General features: G+C 34.0%; 1 protein-coding gene across 4 annotated transcripts; it reads right to left on the bottom strand.

Annotated features, from left to right (window-relative positions):
- Positions 1–1,499: 1,499 nt before the first annotated feature.
- On the bottom strand, positions 1,500–22,818 carry LOC123317201 (guanine nucleotide-binding protein subunit gamma-e). Of its 4 annotated transcripts, none has more exons than XM_044903610.1 (3): positions 22,665–22,818; positions 16,219–16,416; positions 1,500–2,884 (listed from the first exon to the last, which is right to left on the bottom strand). In XM_044903610.1, the coding sequence occupies exons 2-3, from the start codon at positions 16,329–16,331 to the stop codon at positions 2,779–2,781; spliced, it is 219 nt and encodes a 72-aa protein (XP_044759545.1). In that variant the 5' UTR covers positions 16,332–16,416; positions 22,665–22,818; the 3' UTR covers positions 1,500–2,778. The 4 variants fall into 4 exon arrangements, with proteins under 4 accessions (XP_044759545.1, XP_044759547.1, XP_044759546.1 ...); XM_044903612.1 differs by having other exon boundaries at positions 16,219–16,419; positions 22,665–22,807; XM_044903611.1 differs by lacking the exon at positions 22,665–22,818 and adding an exon at positions 22,426–22,635 and having other exon boundaries at positions 16,219–16,419.
- Between the last annotated feature and the right edge of the window lie 165 nt (positions 22,819–22,983).

Genomic DNA, 22,983 nt, shown 5'->3' with positions numbered 1-22,983 from the left:
CAGTATTAGTGGAGATATAAAGTTATTTCGAAATCGTAATTTTTCCAATTTTCGCTTATAACTCGAAAACAAAAGAAGGTGGCCAAAAATGACTAGTATTCTTGTTAGTTTCTCTGAAAAAGAGAACGAGAATAGGGTATCAGATTTTGTCTATCTCCTCTGGTTTAAAAGCTGTAGTGCTAAAACATCGAAATTTGCCCACCCTGTACATTAGACTGGGTTTCCATATTCGTCTTGTCCTTTCGCATGTGTGGCTAAGCTACTCGCCCTCATCACCCTAGCTCTAACTCGAAAACGGTTAGGAGTATTCAAAATTGCTTCAGAGAGAGAAAAGTTGTATAGAATTTTCTTCAATAATGAATATAGAAACGATTGAAATTACAGAAAGGGAGATATTAAAAAAAAAGCTTCTTATCATCTTCAAACTGTAAGATTAAAGCCACCCTGATTAGTTTCAGATAAATGAGTCAACACCAAGATTAACCATCTGTATGAAAATCTGATGCGGTCGAGTATGCACAAGTTACGATTTTTTTATGCATTTTCAAAGAACCACTGTAATCTTGCGTCACGTCTGAATTGTCTCTTGAAAAGTAGGTTTTCTTGGGTCCAATTAACATATCCTCCGAAAATCTGTCATGCTCGTAAAAATTTTGAAAAACGTTCTTTATTCAGAACAATCCTAGAGTCTAGCAATCGAAAAATGAATTTCATTACACCAAAAAGCTTTTCAAATAACAAGAATTGTTGAAAATGGCTATCTCCAGCTAATAAACAAGAGTCCATGCTTCTTCTTTTGGATTGCGGAACTCTTTTAATTTGTTATTTACTTTGAGAGCATTTAATGCCCTGTATCTCAGAAAAGAAACATTTCAGACCTTTCAGATTCCATATAACTCAAGAGATTAGTATCCTTAATAATATAATTTGTATGCAAAATATTAACGAAACTTCCGGTATAAGATTTCAAATTCTTCAATTCAAAACTATACCTCTATAGTACACTTGGTGAATTATGGGGTAACTCAAAGATCCGCGTTGGGGCGCATAGTTTTTATTTTTTACTCAAAATATGTATCTAAATCAGTATCGAGAGGTGTAACCCTTTCTCTAACACTTCAACATTAGTGAACTGTAGGGAGAAATAGAAATAGAATTCGCTCAAAACAAAATTTATCGCTTGAAATGAATTGGGAGAGAAAAATAGACTTGAGATTGAGATTGCAAAACTATCAAGAAAGTTTAAAATGTTACTTAACTCAAATATTGATAGTATAGGTAGTCCTTAATGGAAATTTCTAGACTCCAGAGGTTTAAAGTCCTCAACTAAGTTTCGTTGGTTAATTCTAGTTAATTCTCAAGAAAAGTCTAATAGAGCGAACTACATTATGTTCTCCACCTCTCCAATCATTTGAAATATTAACATTGAAAGTTTCAAAATTCAATTAGGTAATTTATATACCTTGTTCAATTTAAAAGGATCCCACTCAAATTCAGAATAATTTCTTCAGTAAGTATATATTAATAGATTACCACAATGGATAAAGTATATTTAATTATAAATAATATGGATACAATACTCATATAATCTACGTAAATATTAAGAATTAATGTGATGGTCGAACAGCATGGTCATATTGAATTACACTTCAGGTATGGTATATGATTATCGAAAATGACTTTGATCGGCCAAGTTATTTTCATAGGAATCTAAAATCTAACCTAAATCTTAAGTAAGTATGTGATTATCGTTATTTCACTTACACAAAAGTCTACGTAGGTATTTTCAATAGATATAGATTGATTAAAATACTCATTACAGTAAGTAAGTACCTCAGTGAAGATTATTGAAATAGTTTTAATCGATTTATTTGTCTTTATTGAGATATTCATTTTACTCCGACTAATATAAATATTCGGGAAGAATTAGAAAGCCATATTCTTAAATGTCGAAGCATTTTGTATTATTTCTGGAAGATAAATGTTGAGTCCAAATCGTTTTTTTTACCACAGTCATCTATCTCTCTTACTGAGTCAAAGTTATACGTAGAAGTCCTAAGAATATACCTGTACAACTTCGGTGTACATTCACCGAATTTTCTTGATGTTCAAGGAACGTGTTTTTGTTGCACTGGAAGAGCATCTTATAAAGTAAATTTTCGACATCATAGAAGTTTCTTTGTCTTATGATAAAATACGCAAATTCGAAAATTTATTTCAACATGATGTTGATATCGATATTTGATGGTGGTCGGAAGTTGCTCATTTTTCGATAATGTCGAAATTTTTTTCGAACTCACATATTCCCATAATTTCAAGATCAATTTAAACCTAACTATTCGACATCTGACTAGAACTGACAATAAATTATGAAAATTAAACAACAAAGAATATTTCAACACTTGACTTATTTTAGTTCATATAAAAACTCGACATATTTATATTAACCTAGTTTTTTTCAAACCCTTGTTCAAAGTCCTGTTTGTATTGTTTCGAAACTACAATTGACAATTTAAAAAATCCAATTTCAATCTTAACGAATTCTCAACTGATGTTGATTAACATACTTATTTTAACAACGAGAGATTTGGAATATGGAGTTTGTGATAATATCGTATCTGTTCATAATTCGATATTTTTAACGTCTAAATGAAATATCTTCAACGAACGAATCATAGATGAAACGTCTTCAATTTTCAAGTTTTTCACATTTGAACAAAGTACGAGAAATATCGGTAAACTCAGAATGATGAAACTTATAAGGATCTGGATGAAATTCTACATAATGGTGCATTTTCCTTTTTCTGCCCAGGGGTTGTTCTTTTTGTCAGGTGCATGGATGAGGGGGTCGTTTTTCTCGTTCTCTTCCACGTATTCCCGCATACTGTAAAAAAAATTCGATTAGAATTTCAATTCCACTTTTTCAAAATCAGTAGGTATTATTTTAGCGCAGACCTAACATAAATACTCGTACCTACACAAGTAATGATATAATAACAATAAAATCATCTTCTACGAAGAATCGTAGAAGGCTACGGTTTTCACCATTCTTTGTTTCTCTGAAAAGAGCTCGGAAATTAGTCATCCGTTTTCTTCTAGCTCTTATAGTTACCGAGATCCCCTCAGTGGACAACGAATTTTGCTCCTGTACAGGGTGGGCAAATTAGTTTTAGCACTAAGCTTTTAAACCAGCCCATTCTTATTCTCTTTTTCTGAGATACTCACAATAATAGTAGTAATTTTTGGCCACTTCCTTTTGTTTTCGAGTTATAAGCAAAAACTGGAAAAATGGCGATATCGAAATAAATTTATTTCTCTGCTAATACTGATGATAGAGCTCTGCTTTAAAAACTGTAGTGCTAAAACATCGAAATTTGCCCACCCTGTACAGTACCTGTACAGGTTAGTTTTAGTTTTTAAATTTATTCAAAAACTAATTACAAATTAGATGCTGACTGCTGGTTATGGATTTTAACAAAAGCATAAGTGTTTCTGACCTTAAGTCAGTGCTTCTCTTACTATTTTGCATTAGAGCTTAGAGCTATCCTATTGAAATCTTCCAATTTTATAAAATCATTCCCACGAAGCTGTTTACTTCAAGTGAGAAGAAAAGTTCCAGATTTATTTTAATCTTATCTAACCGCTATTTCCGCAACAAACGACAATAATCTTATGTGTATGAACCTTATTCAAATATTGCATGAATATCTTCTATATGTTAATGATAATGGGAATCGAATATAATTTTTCAATATACAGTGTTTGAAAAAATCATTAGAACAGTCGATTATTTCAAAATATACATGGGTTATCAAAAATGTGTACCAAGTTCGAGGGCCTATTAGACCTTTCTGGAGAACTGGACCTATTTGAAATCTGAAAATTTGGATTATGATATTGTTCGACATTATATACCTTATCTAATTATCTACCTTATCTTAAATAACTCCGAAATTCTTCATTTTAGGAGCATTAACATGTTAAATCATGATCATTATTTTTCTTTGCAGAATCCAACGCAATCATGAAAAATTAGGGTTCTAATTTGAAAAACGAAAGTTATGGGCAAATCTTTATCCAAATTTTTGACACAACATTTGGAATACCCTGTGGGTAGTTTTTCGAAATTCAGAAAATGTACAATATTCCCACATTCTTCGACAAAAATGTGAAAACGGTTTGTGCTTAAGATATTTAGAATAGGAATATCGAACATAATTCTGAATGCGCATCTTTATTTTTTTTCAGTTTTTTCTCAATATTATGAAAACCATTTGGACGAATGCAACGAGTTGAACAGAAATATATTCAAAATTGTATACTCTATCATATCAGAAACGAAAAAATAGAAAACAATTTTTGAAAAATTTATTTCCATTCCTTGTACTGAAAGTGCTCACGCTTCAAGAATATTTTAGCTCAGTAGATAATGTCGAACAATATCAGAATCCAAATTTTCAGATTTCAAATAGGTCCAGTTCTCCAGAAACGTCTTATAGGCCTTCGAACTTGGTACACCCTGTATAAACTTTGTAGAGTCGTTGAAAATCTACATGTTGTAGCTTAAATAAACAGGGTCGCCTAAAAAGTTGAAATTTTATTGTTTTAAATGGAGCACTCTGTATATAATTGCTTATTTTGATAGCGACTCAACTTGAAAATTTTTTTAAAAACCATATGCTATACCGTAATTTATGAATCTCGTCGAAATCGGCGTTTTAAAAGTGCCAGAATAACAAGGGAAATAGTTTCAAATACCTAAAGGCATAATGCAATAATTTGTATTGATTCTTGACATTTATTTTGTTTGTGGTAAAAACTCCATCCCAAATGAAAATCGTGCCATTCAGTGAAATTCTCTTGACTCTGGGGCATGAATCTGGATTTCAATCCGTATTATTTATTTTTCACACAAATTCATGATCTCACCCTATATTTTGTTTTTGTTGCGAGTAATGCTGAGTTAGCTGTTAGCATCGGGCAGGACGTTTTTCAAGAGTGGAAAATACGTATACATAAAACAGCTCCAAGCCAATTCAGCGCAGAAGGGATTTATACGGAGTTTCAAGGGATAAAATATCGTCTTTTGTATGCGTACAACAGGATTCCAATCAGTGAATGGACTTAGATGAGACATGTTTGTGAATAACTGCAGGCTATACGGCAGCTCTGTGGAGTACACAGTGAATTATTCAACCCCAAGCTATGTACATCAGAATAAAACAAAAGAATGTTATAGATTTTAGAGGGTTGAAAATGAAAGAGAGCAGGGCACGTAGTGTTGATTATTATGAATACTTCGATGTTCGCTATGAGTATTCGACCCCCAGGGGGGTTAATACTCAATAATGTTAGTTATTCTAAAGGAAAATGGATATAATTTAGAGTGGAGGTAAAATACGAGTATATATTTCTATTATCAGGGACAAATTCATGGTTTCGTTCAGACGTACATACAGAAAATTTTGTATTGTATTATCTGAGGAATTTTTTTGAATTTTGCTTCCATGATGTTTCTGAAATAGCTCGAAGAGTTGTGAATAAAATACGAATCTTAATTGAATTTGAACATAGGATTGGAAAATATTTCTGCTATCCCTTCTGCTAATAAAACGATTCAAAAAAATGTGAAGGCGTGAAAGATCGAACCCTATGTTGTTGTGGATAGAGTTTTTTTAAGATCAGACTAATGATTCGGTAATAAAAAGAAGGATATACGAAGGTTGAATATTGATTTTTTTGTTACAATAAATTTTCAAACCCAAAAATTGGAGACGCATCTTATGAAATATCGATTTGAGCGTTCTCTATACAGGGTGTTCCAAATTAAGTCGGCACCATTGCCAACTCAGTTATTATTGATGCTACGAATTCGGCTAAATGGGCAAACTAGTAGCATTTTTGATGGCCTTCTCGATACCGAAAACAAAAAACGAATTGACAGTAACGTTTTCAAAATATTTCATTTCGATTCGTAATAACATTCTCAACAACAAGCTCATATCAACTTTTTTACTAAAGTGGAACATGATTGGCTTATGTGGAAATATTTATTTTATTCACTATACAACAAATTTCTTTGTTTTGGAGAATAAAATCTCATAGATTGCCCAAACACTCAATTTTGGTACTTATACGAACGACAGTATTTTTAGGTGTTTGGACAATCATAAGGTTTTATTCGCCTAACCAAAGAAATTTTTTGTACTAGTGAATGAACTAAATATTTCCACATTTTGTGAAATATTTTGAAAACGCGACTCTTAATTTTTGGTTTGCATTCGGCATCGAGAGGATAGTGCTACTAGTTGGCCCATTTAACAGAATTTGTGGCATGAATAATAACGGAGTTGGCATTGATACCGACTTAATTTGGAACAGCCTGTATAATGACAACATTTCTGTGCAATAAAAACCATTAGAAACTGTTTTTTCTTTCGTCAATTATATGCCACACATTTCGAATCCTCTCATATAGCATTTTCTTCAAACTTCAAAGAAGAACTCGAAGAAGAAATGGTTTTTGACAAAAAAGTATATGAAAATAGAAAATTACGCATATACGATAATGTCATGATTGTTCATGTTTACATTTTGGGAAGAAAAATTAATTGAAGAAAAGACACACTTTCAGTGACATAACATCAACCTTCAAAATTCCATATAGCCTACTAGACGACGAATTTTTTTGATCGTTGTTTACTATTAAATTTATTATTGTGAATTTAAGAATAAATTAAATTAATATTTTATGATTTGGTTAGTCTTTTTGAAATCTACAAAAGTGATGGAAATACCTTTTAGTGCTAAGGATGATTTGGCCATTGGTGAGGTTTTATTCATTATTACCTATGACGTCCAGGACATACAGGGTGGGCAAAATTGGTGATACCTGAACTACAACTTTTGCAGCCAATGAGATAGAGAAAAATGAATGTACAATTTATTTCGTGTTTTTTCGAGTAACTAATAATGCCATCAACTGCATTCCTCTATCTTCTTTTGTTTTTGAGTTATAGGCCAAAATTTAAATTTGAGCGATTTCAACTTTGGTCATTATCTCCGTTTCTGTTTGTGCTAGGATGGTGAAATGAAGTCACAATACAGACACTTTTTGGATAGCAATCTAGTGACGTACTATGCTTTTTTCCTACAGGTTTATTTGCTGAGCTATAACATAAAGTTGTGTTTTTTCTTATAAAAACAGTAATTTGAAATGACTTGGAAAAAATCGACATTTTTTTATTGTTTCAGAAATATATTATACATCATTCTCAGTCTTTCTAAGTTATTTTAAACTACTGTTTTCTTAAGAAAAAATACGTCTTTATGTTATAGCTCAGCAAATATACCTGTTGGAAAAAATCATAGTACGCCACTGGATTGCTATGAAAAAAGTGTCTGTATAATGTTTTCATTTCAACATTCTAGCTTAAACAGAAACGGAGATAATGACCAAAGTTGAAATTTCAATTTTGACGTATAACTCGAAAACAAAAGAAGATAGATTAGTGCAGTTGATGGCATTATTTAGTTTCTCGAAAAAAGACGACCGTAATGTGCCATGTATTTGCCTCTATCTCGTTGGGTTGAAAAAGTTGTTATTCAGGTATCAACAATTTTGCCCACCCTGTACACATCAGGAGTAGTTGATCTTTTCAAAGTGTGGTCGAAAATGAGTCTATTGTGGCGATTGAAAGTAGCAATAATATGTCATGATTGCAGAAATATAAGTATATCTACAGGCTGGTCCAGATCGTAACCAAGAAATTTTAACCACGTATTCTACATCGAGACTGAATATTTTCAGATAAAAAAATGATACGCCACTGGTTTTTCCGACAATGAAAATTACTATTCAAACCCTTCTTTAATTTGGAGCAAATTCGGTCTCTCGACTTTTTGCTATACGTGGCACCGTTTCCGGTTAAAAAAATAAAACACATTCTCATGCATGAAGAAATCGCCAAAATTTGATACGGTAGCTACATAATAATAATAAGACCGTAGTAAGCTTTTTATTGCTATATTTTTTGGCGATTTCTTCATGCATGAGAATATGTTTTATTTTTTTAGCCGGAAACGGTGCCTCGTTCAGCAAAAAGTCAAGATACCGAATTTGCTCCAAATTAAATAAGGATTCAAATAGTAATTTTTATTGTCGGAAAAACCAGTGGCGTATCATTTTTTATACGAAAATATTCAGTCTCGCTGCAGTACGGACGCCACTGGTAGAATAGAACAGAAATGATATTATACAAAAAGTGCTCCTTGACGCTCAAAACCTATGTTCCAAATTTCATAAAAATATTTCAATCAGTGTGAAAGTTATCAATGAAAAACATTATTTTTTCTATAATTTTAATACCCCGTATCTCGGAGAGGAAACATTTCTCGACATATGTTTATAGGACAAACTAGGGCTTATTTTTGATGTAGAATACGTGGTTAAAATTTCTTGGTTAGGATCTGGACCACCCTGTATTTTTCTCGATATTTTTGCAATCGTAGTTCTTATTCAATTACTACTATACGATAGCACTACACTCCTAAAGTGTATGTCCTAGACCTCAAAATTCATGAAAATTTGAATTAAGTTGATGAGAATTTCCCTTCAATGCCCAAATTATCTTCAGCAACAAAAGTTTATCCATCTCTGGCACAAAAATTCAGAATTGATATTGATGTTTCTTGATAAAATAATTCATTACCGATATAGAGGATAACACTCCTAAACGCCTAAACCAGACCTACTAACGTGAATATGGCAGAAAACGGATGAAATCTTGGATGACACAAATTGATATTTCTTCTGGGAACTTTGCCGGGGATGGAGTCACTTTTCAGCCCTAATTTGTTCGACTGAAATCAATACCAGCCCTCTGCCAGCGACATGTTTGCAGATGTATTAAACTTCAATTGTGGATAGATGCCTCTGGCTAGTTGCCATACACGTTAGGAAGAAATATTTTCAACATTACGCAATTTGAAAGGCTCATTTCACATGAATCGAATAAAGTACATGTATTATGAACACTTTTCGATAAGAATTTTATGTTATTTTTTAGGACCAATATGTTGCCGGCACCCAAAGTGTATTGATTTCGCATTAAAACCTGTGCGATAAAACTAAATGAATTTTCTGAAGGCCATAATCTATTCGGGGCGACTGCAACTGAATAGTTTTCCGGATATACTTCGTTTTTAGTGTCTTTCATGGTATAAGAACATGAAAGGCCATGAAGAATATAATCAACCATTGATGAATGATCGCTGAGAGCTTTGGAGAAAAAAAATATTGCTTATTTTTAATGACTAGGTAATTGCAGAAAACTTGAATATTATAGTTAAACTGCATACAGTGGAAATAATTCATTATAGAAACTCAAACGACCTGAGTGACTATAGTGAACTCACGGCCTGGTATAAAATTCGTACCTACCTAGTACGAGTTTCAAATATTATTCAATCGCAAAGAAGCTGTGATCTCAGAAATCAAGGTCGTTGTTTTCAAAATATTCAAATTCCAAACAAATCGATATTGTTTCTTTATACATATTTTTTCTCGATACGTATTCGGTTCTCTCCATTTTCGAGTGAGCTTGGCACAACTCTATAATTCCTAATTTCTGATTTTCAATAGACTTTCCAGATTAACATACTTAAAGCCTCATGTCTAAATCATGTCATGAGGCAAATTCGGGATTCTCTCGAGCGTTTTAGATCTAAGGGGAGATACCTTGGACCTTATACAGTACCTCTACCAAAAATTAGATATGTATATAGGGGGAATTGTCTAGGACAGCCTGCCAGAATAGTAAAAATAAAACGATCATTGTACATACTCGAGCGTGTCAGCTTAAGATATATGTGGTTAATTACATGTTGAAAAGTATACCTATATTATTCTCTTAACCTGACAATTTGAGCGTGACGAAAATGTGTTGGAGGGCGCCACAAAAAAAAGTCACATGTAACAATATTCTCGACCGAGGTGGCTTTTTTTCTTATTTTGAAGGTAATGATTCAAGAATAATAGGAATAATATAATCTGACAAATTCATCAAGCTGAAATAATAAAAATTGGTCATAAAAGTCACAAAATAAGTTTTTTTTTTAATTATCTCCTCTCCTGAGCTTCAAATCGTTTTCGCAATCCTAAAAAAAAGCTGTAGAGCATAACGTTTTCTACAAATTTCGTCCGATGCAATTTTTTCTACGTTCAAAGGGATTCTACATTGATCTTGCCCTTTCGCATGTATGGCTGAGCTCCTCGCCCTCATCACCCTCTAGCTCGAAAACTGTTAAGAGTATGTAAAATTGCTACAGACAAAAGTTGTAGAGAACTTTATTATCAATTTTCATAATGAATACGGAAACGACTAGAGGTACAGGAAGGAAGATATTAAAAAAAAATTAGATTGTTATCATCTTCGAACTGTCAGATTAAGAAAACACCCCCTGATTAGTTTCAGATTAATGGGTCAACACGTCTGCAACACCAAGATTAACCATCTGTATGAAAATCTGACACGCTCGAGTATGTACAAGTAACGTTTTCTGTGCATTTTCAAAGGACCGCTGTGACCTTACGTCACGCCCGAATTGTCAGTCTCTTGAAAAGTAGCTTCCTTCGGGTCCAATTAACAAATCCTCTAAAAATCTAACACGCTCGAAAAAAATATTTTGTCAATCTCAATTCTTCCGTACAGCCAGCCCCACCACGAAAACTGTCAGATTTGTCAGTGTCTCTGATATGAGACACGTAGGCCATTTACACTATCTAAATCTGACACGCTCGAGTATGTACATCTGGCATCTATCATGCATATATAATAGAACCTTTTTCTCCTTCTACCATCTAATCTTCAAGATCCACTACTTCTCCATGACTCGGGCGTCAATCCCGATTTAGCATCGTAGACACCCTAACTACCAGATTTATTTACTTGTATGACATCAATACATCCATATTATTATGATTTTGGCATACTTATAAAATAATTTCAGGTGAAAGGATAATGACATTATGTATTGTAGCGAGAGACTTACATCTTTTCACGAGCAGGTCCAGTGTACAAAGTTTTTTCTAGAAAAATACCCTTAACTTACAGGAGGAACTGAAGGAGTTACAACAAAAAATTGCGATATGATAGTTGAACTGAATAAATCAGTCTTCAATGATGTGTATGAAAAGTTAGCTCCCCTTCAAATTATTGAATTGAAAACTAGAAACTGAATTACACGATTTTTATCCGAATGAATCTTCATGTAGGTGAAGCAATATCTGTAGGGGTAAAATAACTCATTCCAGTGCAAATCAAGTTTTTCAGTTTCTTGAGTTTCTAGTTTGATCATGGATCTTCATTAAGTATCGGCCAAACCAATTCAAGTATGGTCATTATATAATAAATTTGGATCATTCCCATCACAAAAACCGTACAAGTGCATGGGTAAATATCGAAAGAATGTGTCAGAGGATTGCTGGGAATCTTCACCTTACATATACTTAAATGCAGATTGCTATTTTTCCAATAAGAGAAAAGTCACAACAGCGTCTGGTCAAAACATATCAGTATCGAATTAACCCTTTACCGCATACGAAACCATAAATGGTTTGACATGTTCACAGTTTATTCATTCTAAAAAAATGAAAAATTAACGTATGGATCCTAACGGAGTGTATTGGTTATATCATTAGCAATAATAAAACACATCGATTTTGTCCATGATCACATGCCACTTGGATATAATCTCACTTTTCCAGACATTGTGAGTAAATGTTAACATGCAGGTGCGATTCTCAACTTTGCAAAAAAAAATAAAAATGAAAAGATGAGTTTTTAAAGCAACAAAAAATGTTTTGTTTTCTGTCATAACCTCTAGTTCGTATGTACTATACTAGATTTTCACTTTCTTTCAAATTTCACCCATTTTCAACCACAATTGTTTCGGAACCATAACTGGATTCGTATGCATTCTTCGCTTCTTCGCTTAGACATATGTGGTTTCGTATGCACACAAGCATGATTATATATTACGCACGCGAATATGGTTTTTCTTCAATTTGCTTCACGTTTTCTTCATGCTAGGCTGTCTTTTTCTTTTTTAGTGGTGAAGTAGACCCTGCGTGGATTTTGTGGCAAAAAAAAAAACTCTTATTTATCTCTGTTCGCCTTCAAACAAGCCGTTTCGGAACACCTGCGCAAAGCAAAAGGCTCTTCCTCGTAAACGAGGTCGTCCATTGGCTAATTCAGTGACCAGTTCACCATCAACATAGACATAGAGACATGGACTGAGCAATGTCTTCCTCAAAATTATAGACCGATCAGCCTACTATCAGCACTAGGAAAAGTCGTCGAGAGGGTTATCGCCAAAAGGCTGAATGAGGAAACAGAAATGTTGAAGATAATCCCACCCGAACAATTTGGATTTCGACGAGAACACTCGACTGAACTCCAATTACTACGGCTCATAGAATACGTCACCGAAGGAATGCAGACCAAACAGGCCACAGGATTAGTTCTGATGGATATCGAGAGAGCTTTTGATAGAGTATGGCACGAAGGCCTAATCTACAAGATGAAAAGAGCAGGATATTCGACCAAGCTATGCAAGATTATAAGGAATTATCTGAGGAATAGAAACTTTTATGTGAAGATAGATGGAGCAACCTCTCAAACCAGACAATTGGAAGCGGGAGTGCCTCAAGGATCGGTACTTGGACCTCTGCTTTACGTAATATACGTTTATGATATCCCGAAGAATGCTAGGAATATGCTCACCTTGTACGCAGATGACACAGGAATAGCTTTCAGACATCGACGCCCAGAGATCATACACCGGAGACTGCAGGAAGCCATAGATGAATTACTCAAATGGTGCATCAAATGGAAAATCCAAATCAATGGAAGAAAGACTCAAGCAATATTACTGCAAAAGAGAAGATTGAGGATGGAAGAAAACCTTGAAGTTGATGGACAAGAGGTTGAATGGAAAAATGAAGCAACATACCTAGGAGTGACGCTTGACAGAGGACTTACATGGAAAAACCACATCAAATGTGCTGTTGATAAAACAAAAGCCGCAATGAGTAAACTTTATCCACTCATAGGCAGAAGAAGTCATATGAATAAGAACATCAAGTTGACGATGATTAAAACTATTGCGCGACCACAACTCACATATGGATCGGCGGCATGGGGCTTCGCAGCCAAGACCCACATCAAGAGAATACAGGCCACTGAGAATAAACTCCTTAGAATGGCGATGGACGTACCCTGGTTTGTTAGGAACAAACAAATCTACAAGGACTTGGAATGGAAACCAGTTACAGAATTTATGAAGAGAAAGGCGGAAAGGATATTCGACAAAGCCAAACAACATCCAAATGAGGAACTACGAAGATTAGTCGACTACGATCCAACAGAAGAAGCTAGAAGGTCAAGAACCTACCACCGAAGACCGAGAGATCAGTTAAGGATTTAAATGTAACCAAAGAAGAGCTTAACCTATAAAAGCTATAGGCAGCATACAACTATCAACACGACTATGATCGTGTGAGAGTCCAGAAACCATAAGAGTCAACTGGTTAATAGGCAAAATGCCCGGAACCTATGAAGAAGCAGTTAAGGGTTTTTAGTGGGTCTCGAGCTCAGAGAGTGAGAATCCCCACACTGTTCCCCCTCAGCAGAGGGTGTGTTCGTCTGTTTGCAGATTTTCCCCCTGCTACACCAAAAAAAAAAAAAAAAAAAAAATGAGCAATGTCATCATGAAATTGGCTTCTTTATAGAAAGAGAGAAATGATCGTCGGGCATTTACCTGTCTCTTTTTTTTTACATAGAGGGGAGTGTGGACCAATCAAAATTCTGGAAAAAGACAACTGCATGCCTGATGTTCAGTTTCTCTCTGTCAGTTTTTTTGACCGTATTTCATGCATAGATAGAAAGGGAAGGCACACTCCATGTCTATATGTCTATGACCATCAACGAGCCGCCATGGAAGTCCATCAGTTTGTTCAAGCCCTAGGACAGCAACTCAGAGGAAGAAAATGAGAAAAGCATCAGGACCTACCCTTGACCTCTGTGAGGACTGACAATATTGGACACTTGCCAAAGTGACATAAAAATCGTCAAATTTGTAAAGTTTGTTCAATGGAAACTTATACTAAATGTCCCAAATATAAGGTATTTTTATGTTATAATGACAAGAGGAATTGTTTGATAAAGTTTCATCAATACATTTGTATAACATTCTTCGATACTTAATTTTCGTCAAATATATTAAGCTTTTGATATCACTTATCATTTGGCTTTGTGTGCATACGAAACCATATTATGTCCAAGAGGTTTGAAGCTTCAATGCATATGAAACCATATATGGTTTTTGAAAAAAAAAATTTAAATAGGTACTTTTTGATGATAAAAAAATATTATAATTAATTTTGAACCCTTAATAAAACCATATATTTCAAAAAAAAATTTTTTTTTCACTTATTCAATATATATCGTGCAGTAAAGGGTTAAGGAATAACTACTTCTTCTGTTGAATTTGTGATCCATAGGCTCGGTTCACTGAAATCGTTTTATATGCTAGGTGACGTGAATCAGACTGTATATACAGGGTGCCTGAAAACTAGTGAATCAAACATTACACCACGATAGACTAGAACAAATATTGCCGAATGATACCAACATTAGTTCAACGAAAATGTACTGTTTCCAAAATAATTCGAATTTTATGAAAATACCCAAAATTGCCGATTTTAGAACTATTTTTTTCAATCACAGGGCCAGTTTGTGATGAAAGATAGCGATTTTAGCTCATATTAATCTTAGATTATTGTATTATCGACCTCAATTAAAATTATTCTAGTAGTACATCGAAAACCTCAGTAAATGTAAATAAAATTTTTTTTTTACATCATTTTCATTACTCAGAATAATACAAATAACAAGGATAAGGATAATCTAGGATGAATATGGGTGAAAAACGCTATCCTTCATCACAAATTGGCCTTGATTGAAAAGAATTGTTCGAAAATCGGCAAATTTAGGTTAGATTTTTTTGGAAATGGTACATTTTCGCTTAATTAATGTTTGTGTCATTTGATAGTATTTAGTCTACTCTATCGTGATGTGACGTTAGATTCACTAGTTTTGGGACAGTCCTGTGTATAGAACCATTGAGTTGAATACTCAATGGTAGAATGAATAATGAGTTCATATTGCGAGTAGGTCCAAGGTTTGATCGGAATGATTTATGAAGAAGTCATTTTTTCATTATTTTTGTGATCCCTATTTCAAAATCTTGAAGGCACTAAATTCCTGAAGCTATATCTGTGATAATGCAAACAAGTTATTTTCAGTTTAGTAGATTTTTTCAACCCATCAACAAAAAGTTCTCTAATTTATTCACCCTGCAAAATTATATTATGTATTGTAGAGAATGTGGTACAAACTTCTTCCCAATATTCGAAATTTTTCGATTCAGTTCAAAACTGAAAATTCCAGGATCGAAATTTTTTTTTTATTATGATATCATACTATCATCATGATCATGAATAGTTTCCAAAATCAAGATTTTGAACATCATGTTTAGATGGGCGGTTCAAGTTTGAGAATTATTTTTCTCGTATAAGAAATATCTGAAAAAAAAAACAATAGGAAATATATCATAATATGCTGAAAAGGATTTAACCAAAATCTTATAATTGATCATTTCTAAATTTGAAGGACCTGTAATTTCAACTATAGTTTCATAATATTTTGGTATTAGCACAATATAATGACCAAAAAATGACTATTTTTTTTCTATATTAGCATTAACAATGAACTCAGTCGAATTCATATTATCCTTGTATACAAAAAAGAAATGATTGCATGATATACGAAATTTTTTTGAGAAAGCATATCTGAATAGGGCAACATATTTTTCAAAATAATTGACCGTATATTATGAGTGTACTTTCGAAAACTTTCATATTCGATTAATTCAAATAATAGAAAATCAACAACTTCTGCCCAGAAATTATCGAAACGAGTTAAACCCCAAACAATTATTGCGAACTGTCAATGATATCAACAGACCTTCCCATTAGTCATTTGTGTACACCAGAATGAGGTTATTCTTTCAAAATATCCACAAAAAAATCGCGTAAAATCGTCAATAAAATTTAAAGAGCGCACTTATTATCAATATACGAAAAGTTTTACTCACGCGGCTATAGATTTGGATAATGGCCAGCGTTCCATAGAAGCTTGATACTTCATATTTTCGATCTGCTTCTTCAGAGCGTCTTTGTCCATGGCTGCAAGCGTACTGGCGTCCATCGGGCGCGGTTGGAGCGTCGCTCTTCACGCAAGCGTCGTTTTTTAGTTGCGTTGAAATCCGCTGGAGCGCCACTCGTCAGCAATCCTAGTTCCGAACAGAAAACTGCAATGAGTAGGGCGACAGGTTTTCCCAGAAGATTTCTTCCAAACATCGTAGAAACAATACACTCAACTCTCTATACAGGGTGAGTCTTCGACTAGTAGAAATATTTCAACAGAAGATTCTTGAGGTCAAAAGAAACACTTTTTTCCCTACAAGTTTTTCTTAATCGGCACCCTATGAAATAACAAAATAAATGAATGAGATCCGTGTTGCCGTTTGATTTGTAAACAACTTTGTCTCATCACATATCTGATATCACAATATCCCACGTATTCAGAAAAAAAAATAAAGCATGCAAATAGTGAAACGCATGTACAGGGTGGGCAAATTTCGATGTTTTAGCACTACAATAACTTTTAAACCAGAGGAGATAGACGAAATCTGATACCCCATTCTCGTTCTCTTTTTCTGAGAAACTAACAAGAGTAGTAGTCATTTGTGGCCACCTTCTTTTGCTTTCGAGTTATAAGCGAAAATTAGAAAAATGGCGATTTGAAATAAATTTATATCTCCGCTAATATTGATGATAGAGCTCTGAAATTAAAACATTATACAGGCACAGACAGTAAAATCCAGTGGCGTGCTTGCCTTTTTAGCAGGATTTTTAATTACGAAGCTATGACCCAAAGTTATGTTTTTTAAATAGGAACAATAGATTTCTGGACAATTTTTTGAAAGCTTAATTTTTACTGATTTCCCAAATATATAACATCATATGATTTGTATCAATATAAATAATAGAAAATGGTTAAAAACCTTTTTTCTCAATATCTCTATGGTTTTAACTGTCAATTCAAACGCTCTGGTCACGGCAAACTCAACAGGAATTAATTGTTAAACTAACCGAAAAGACATTACACAATCTTATAAGTTTTTCCCTTCACTAATTGGTAAGAAACAAAGAAATTTGCAAGGGGGGTAATTGTCCCAAGTTATAGGACTGTCCCCGAATCTACCGGTACTTCGACCGAATGCAACTCTTTTTAAAAGATCCACAGATGTGTAGTGTCACAGATTTAGCTAGTCATTCTGAAGGTAATTTTGTTTTTCCAGCGGTGGCACAGCTCATTATGAAAACTTATCTTTTTATCAGGGCCAAATGGAAAAAAATGGAACCTGTGTAAATATTTGCTTTTGACCTCAAGAATCTACTGCTAAAATATTTGTACGAGTCTAAGGCTGGAAACGCACCGGATGCAACATTTTGTTGCGAGACGTTGCGGGATGTTGCGAGGTGTTGCAAGCTCCGCATTTTCTTCAGAATCAAATGGGACGGCACGCACCGCTTGCAACACGGGTTCGAAACGTTGCGAGACGTTGCGAGATGTTGCGAGGTGTTTCGCATCAAATTTAGTAGGTGCTCTACCGAAGGTTCGAACTGATCGAATGCAACATTTTGTTTCAAGATGTTGCAAGCTTCTCGTTCCCTTCAGAATGAAATGGAAAGAAAGTCACTGCTTGCAACGTTGCGAGACGTTTCGCAACAAAAAGGCGAAGCAGCCCTGCCGAAGAGGTTGCAACATTCACCTTGCAACATACTAGAGGTTTGATCTATTGATCGAAGTTCTGTTGTCCAGATGATGAGTAGAAATAATACAAACAATACTTTAGTCAATAGTTGATTTAGGTCACTCTTTACTTTTACATTATGAGGCATACTGTATCTCATTGTGTCACCAATGCAAGAAAATTTATAACTGTACTATTCAGTGCAGTTAATGTTTTTATTTGTTTCTCATTTGTAAACGTCAGTTTACAAAAACACAATATTAATCGAGAAAGTTTATTTTATCAAGTCACTAACTTGTTATACTGACAGTTAACTTGCAAAATTTTTACAAGTCAGTAGTATTATTTAAATTAGAAAATTTTGTTTTATCGTCATTATGTTGAAAATGATGGTACAATTGTTATTTCCAGTAACACAGATTTTTGATGATGAACCATCTGTTGACTCAGAAACTGCTGAACTCGAGGACTGCAGAACATTTGTTCTCCTTACTACCAAATAATTTGCTAGACATTTCGATTTTTTTGTTGACCGAATCATCGACATAACTCATCGCAATTTCGGTGCTTTCTGTTCCAGGAGGCCGAAGATTTACATATTTTCTGTATAACATGCAGAAAATGTTATACAGAATACAGATGATGCAGCACTGCAGCCATCATCGGATATGGTGAATCTTCTTGTCGTTAAATTTTTCGTTTGCCGCAATGTCACAATAACGTATTTTCCCATATCTTCTACTTCATTCATGTTTAAGGAGAGAATTTCGTCACATCGACAACATCCAAAAATCCCAAATATTGTTACAATTTTCGCCAGCAACCACTGGTCATCAGGAGCATGTGAAAGAAATTGTTCAGCCTCTTCTTTACTTAAAACCCTGGCCTTTTTTGGCGTATAACGCTCATTTTTTCGTTTCAGAAACGCTATTACCTTTTGAAATCTGCAAATGACAACTAAACGTCATATTTTTCAATTAATTTTTTAAGGAAAAAAAACCTGCGAACAGGGTCATTTTCTTTCATTCGCAAGCAGCTTTTCAGCATAGACCATTTTGCTTCATTTTCGCTTTCGCCAAAACAAATGTAAAGAAAAATAAACAGACATGTTCATAGCAACGCTTCCATAGCTTACGACATTTGCGACAAATTATTGAGATTTTTTTGGAATGTATCTAACCTTTACAAATGAGAAACAAATAAAATATAAAACAATACACGCAAGGTAACGGGTTCTACTGGCTCAAGGAGGTAAAACTCTCTTACCTTGCTAGTAATGTTATATACTATAGGACATTTCTCAATAGTCTTCATGACCTCCAAACTCTCGAAATAATAATAATAATGAATAATAATTATAATATGAATAATAATAATAATTCGTATTTTGCTTGCGAATTTTTTCTTTGATTAAACTCAAAAGATGGTCGAAAGTTTCGATGTTCATTCGGCAATAGTTACAAAATTTCTCTGGATCATTCCTGAGCTCTCCAATGAATCCCAGTATGTTTCTTTTTTTGTTTAAAGGATGTATCCAAATCTACTTTTCAGGTTCCAGTAATTGAAGAAATTGCCATATAAGGATATTCGGGTCCATTTTCTATACGTATACAAATTAATTCACCTCGAAAAAACGAAAGTCGAAATACGTGTGATCCTCTCAAACTTCAGAAATACACTAGGAAAAATGTGTTGCAACCGAAATGTTGCTAGCGAAAGATAGTTAGATTTTAGCTTGCAACATTTTGTTGCGAGACAAAATGATGCGCAACGTCTCGCAACAAAATGTTGCATCCGGTGCGTTTCCAGCCTAAGACTCACCCTTTATAGATAGGGAGTAGACTCTCGAACTGCAGAAATGAACATATGGAGAGGGATTGCTTTTTTCATTCATGACGGCTTTAACGTTCCGGCACTTTATGAATAAAAGAAATGTCTGGAGTAATAACCTGGTGAGATGTGAGATACAGTCTTAGACTGAGATTTCTATGAAGATGAAATGCTTTATTTTCCATTTCAATTATTATCTAGTGAACGATTAAGTGTAGACTTGAAAGTTCTGCGATATCCATGTACCATGTATCCATGTTGAATAATACTCAACAATTCAGTATTAACAACCATTATGTCAATCTCTTCGAATTTACCTTGAGTGTGAACATTTCATCTCTTTTATATCTGTTTACGAGTTAAATATTTGAGATGAAAGATGAAATGAGATAAATACCTCAGAAAATTTTGTCCATAGAAACCTCGAATACCCGAGAGTTCCCGAATATTTAAATCACTCCGGAATACAGGGTGTTCATTAAACATGAAAACATCGTAGAGGGCTTTGAATTATTATTCGACATTATGCTCTCAGACATCCTGGTATGCCATTCTCATTATTGATTCTCACTGCTTTGTGAAATTAAATTAATCGTCCGTGTACAAAACCCTGAAAATTATCGAAAAGTCTCTAGAGTGATAATATTTTAATACCCACTGCGATTATAGAGTCATAATTAATTAATCTTATTTTTGATGATATTGTGGAGATGTCCAAGCTATCTGGTCACCCAAAAAACAAAATCGGAGATGTCTTCGTGAAAACAAGATGGCACAAATAAATAAAGAGGTATATTTTTCGTTTGATTGCATTTTTTATAGCATCGCATTTTTATAAAGGGAGAGTCATGTAAAGTATACTTGCTCCAGTTTTCGGAAATAATTGAAATAGATTATTGGTCAATAGTTTATTTAGATAAGTTTAATTTTTTCGAGGAAACGTTAGGAAGATCTACATATTATCATTACAACATTTTTGAAGTAGACAATTTGAACGCGTAGGCTTTAGAGGAAGTATGTAGGTATTCATTGAGGAATTCTTTTTTCTCATCAAATTATTCCGTTCAAAAATTCTTGGGTAAGGATAGTGTCGTATTTCATCGGGGTAATTTTTTATATAAAAATGAATGGAAACTGAACGAGGTCAGACAATATAAAGAAACCTGTGAAAATGGACAACATTGAATAAAAAATATTTCTACATATTTCACAGAAATTCTGAGTATGTACAGGGTGTTCCTAAATTGAACGTACAAACTAAAAGGGGAAATTCCTTAAGTGAGTTTAAGAAAAAAAAGTCCCATAAACATGGGGTCGCAAACGTTTCGTTTTCGAGATACAGAGTGTTGAAGTTTGAATTTTTTTCAAGTTTTTTTCTCATAGTATCGACACTTCACAAGATATTCAACTGAAATTTGGCATAGATATTACATTTTAGAGTTCCCATCACGTGACATGGCAATTTCGATAGAAGATCTACAGGGTGATATTTTTTCTGGAACACTGCCACCTGTTCTTCTGCAGAAATTTTTTTTGGTGAGCCACTGTTGATTTGAAAAAATGTAAAAAGAAGCTTTGTTCTTATACTAAACTTTTCGATCTCTTGTAGTTTTGTCGTATACAGGGTATACAACGATTTCGAGAAAACAAATTTTGAACGATTCTCTCGAAATTCTCGTAACTATAATAGGAAGGCCAGTTTGTAAGCTGTGGTGAATGAACTCAGTGTCAGTTTTTATGGAAATTTTCCTGATCTGTAGCGATGATTCATAAAGATTCGATAAACTCGTATAATCAACACAAAAAATGTATTACAACAAGAAACGTAAAACTAAAAAAAAAAAATCATAACAAGAAAACTAAGTAACCGCAAAGGACTGAACTACAGCAAATGTTGAAAATGTCCTCCCCCAACTCTTATACAAGCTTCTGTTCTTCGTCTCATAGACGATCGAACTCTTTCAAACACTCCCGGAGTATTCATTCACCACAGATTACAAACTGGCCTTCCTATCATAGTTATGAGAATTTCGAGAGAATCGTTCAAAATTTTTTTTATCGAAATCGTTGGTAGATACGACAAAACTACAAGAGACCGAAAAGTTTAGTAAAAGAACAAAGCTTCTATTTACATTTTTTCAAATTAACAGTTGCTCACCAAAAAAAAGTTCTGCAGAAGAACAGGTGGCAGAAAAAATATCACCCTGTAGATCTTCTACCGAAAATGCCATGTCCCGTGGTGAGAACAATAGAGTTCTCACTCTAAAATGTAATATCTATGCCAAATTTCAGTTGAATATCTTGTGAAGTGTAGATACTATGAGAAAAAAACTTGAAAAAAATTCAAACTTCAACACTCTGTATCTCGAAAACGAAACGTTTGCGACCCCATGTTTATGGGACTTTTTTTTCTTAAACTCACTTAAGGAATCTCCCCTTTTCGTTTGTACGTTCAATTAAGGAACACCCTGTATATCTGAACCATTTCTAGAGTTCAAGTTATATCAACTATTTAAGACATAACCAAAGAATGGGTGCTTCTAAATTGAAACCAATAAATCAAGAATTGCTCGATGTTAGAAATTCAGTACTCAGAATGATTTCCAGAATGTTCCTTCTTAAATTCAATATGCACTAAAATACCCAACTCACCGACACAAACGTAGGATATCACCTCAAATAACTCCAATATCGCACTAGTAGAGCTTCAAACAAGACCGACAACTGTACCTGGAGAATATTAACTCTATCCTCTATTAGGTAACTGAGACTAGTCGCGCTGTGTACAAACTAAGTGGAATATATTTTATTTAAAAGTATATAGCAGGTAATGCCAACACACCTGACATAGAAAGTAATATTGATATTGATAAGATAAACGAACTACTCACAGTGGCGACTGCAGGCTGTAGCCAATGTTTTATATTTCTTCGTTGAATTTTCGTGAATAATTTTCGCGTGCAGTTAGGAAATGTTTCGATAAATCCATTCGAATTTATCGAAGGAAACTGATTACTAGTATCCGTTCGGTATTGCGAGAAGGAAATTTCACCTTTGATTTTTCATCGAATGAGGAAATTCATTTATTCAAGTAAAGTTCCTCCAACGACTGATGTTTTTATGCAAATTCTCAATTTTTGAATTGCATATTTAGAATACAAGGAATGTCGGTGTTGTAGTAAAATATTCCTGCTTCTAATGCATTACTGA

Source organism: Coccinella septempunctata, chromosome 7 (assembly GCF_907165205.1).
Source record: "Coccinella septempunctata chromosome 7, icCocSept1.1, whole genome shotgun sequence".
Classification (NCBI taxonomy): domain Eukaryota; kingdom Metazoa; phylum Arthropoda; class Insecta; order Coleoptera; family Coccinellidae; genus Coccinella; species Coccinella septempunctata.
This window is presented reverse-complemented; position numbering and strand designations above follow the sequence as displayed.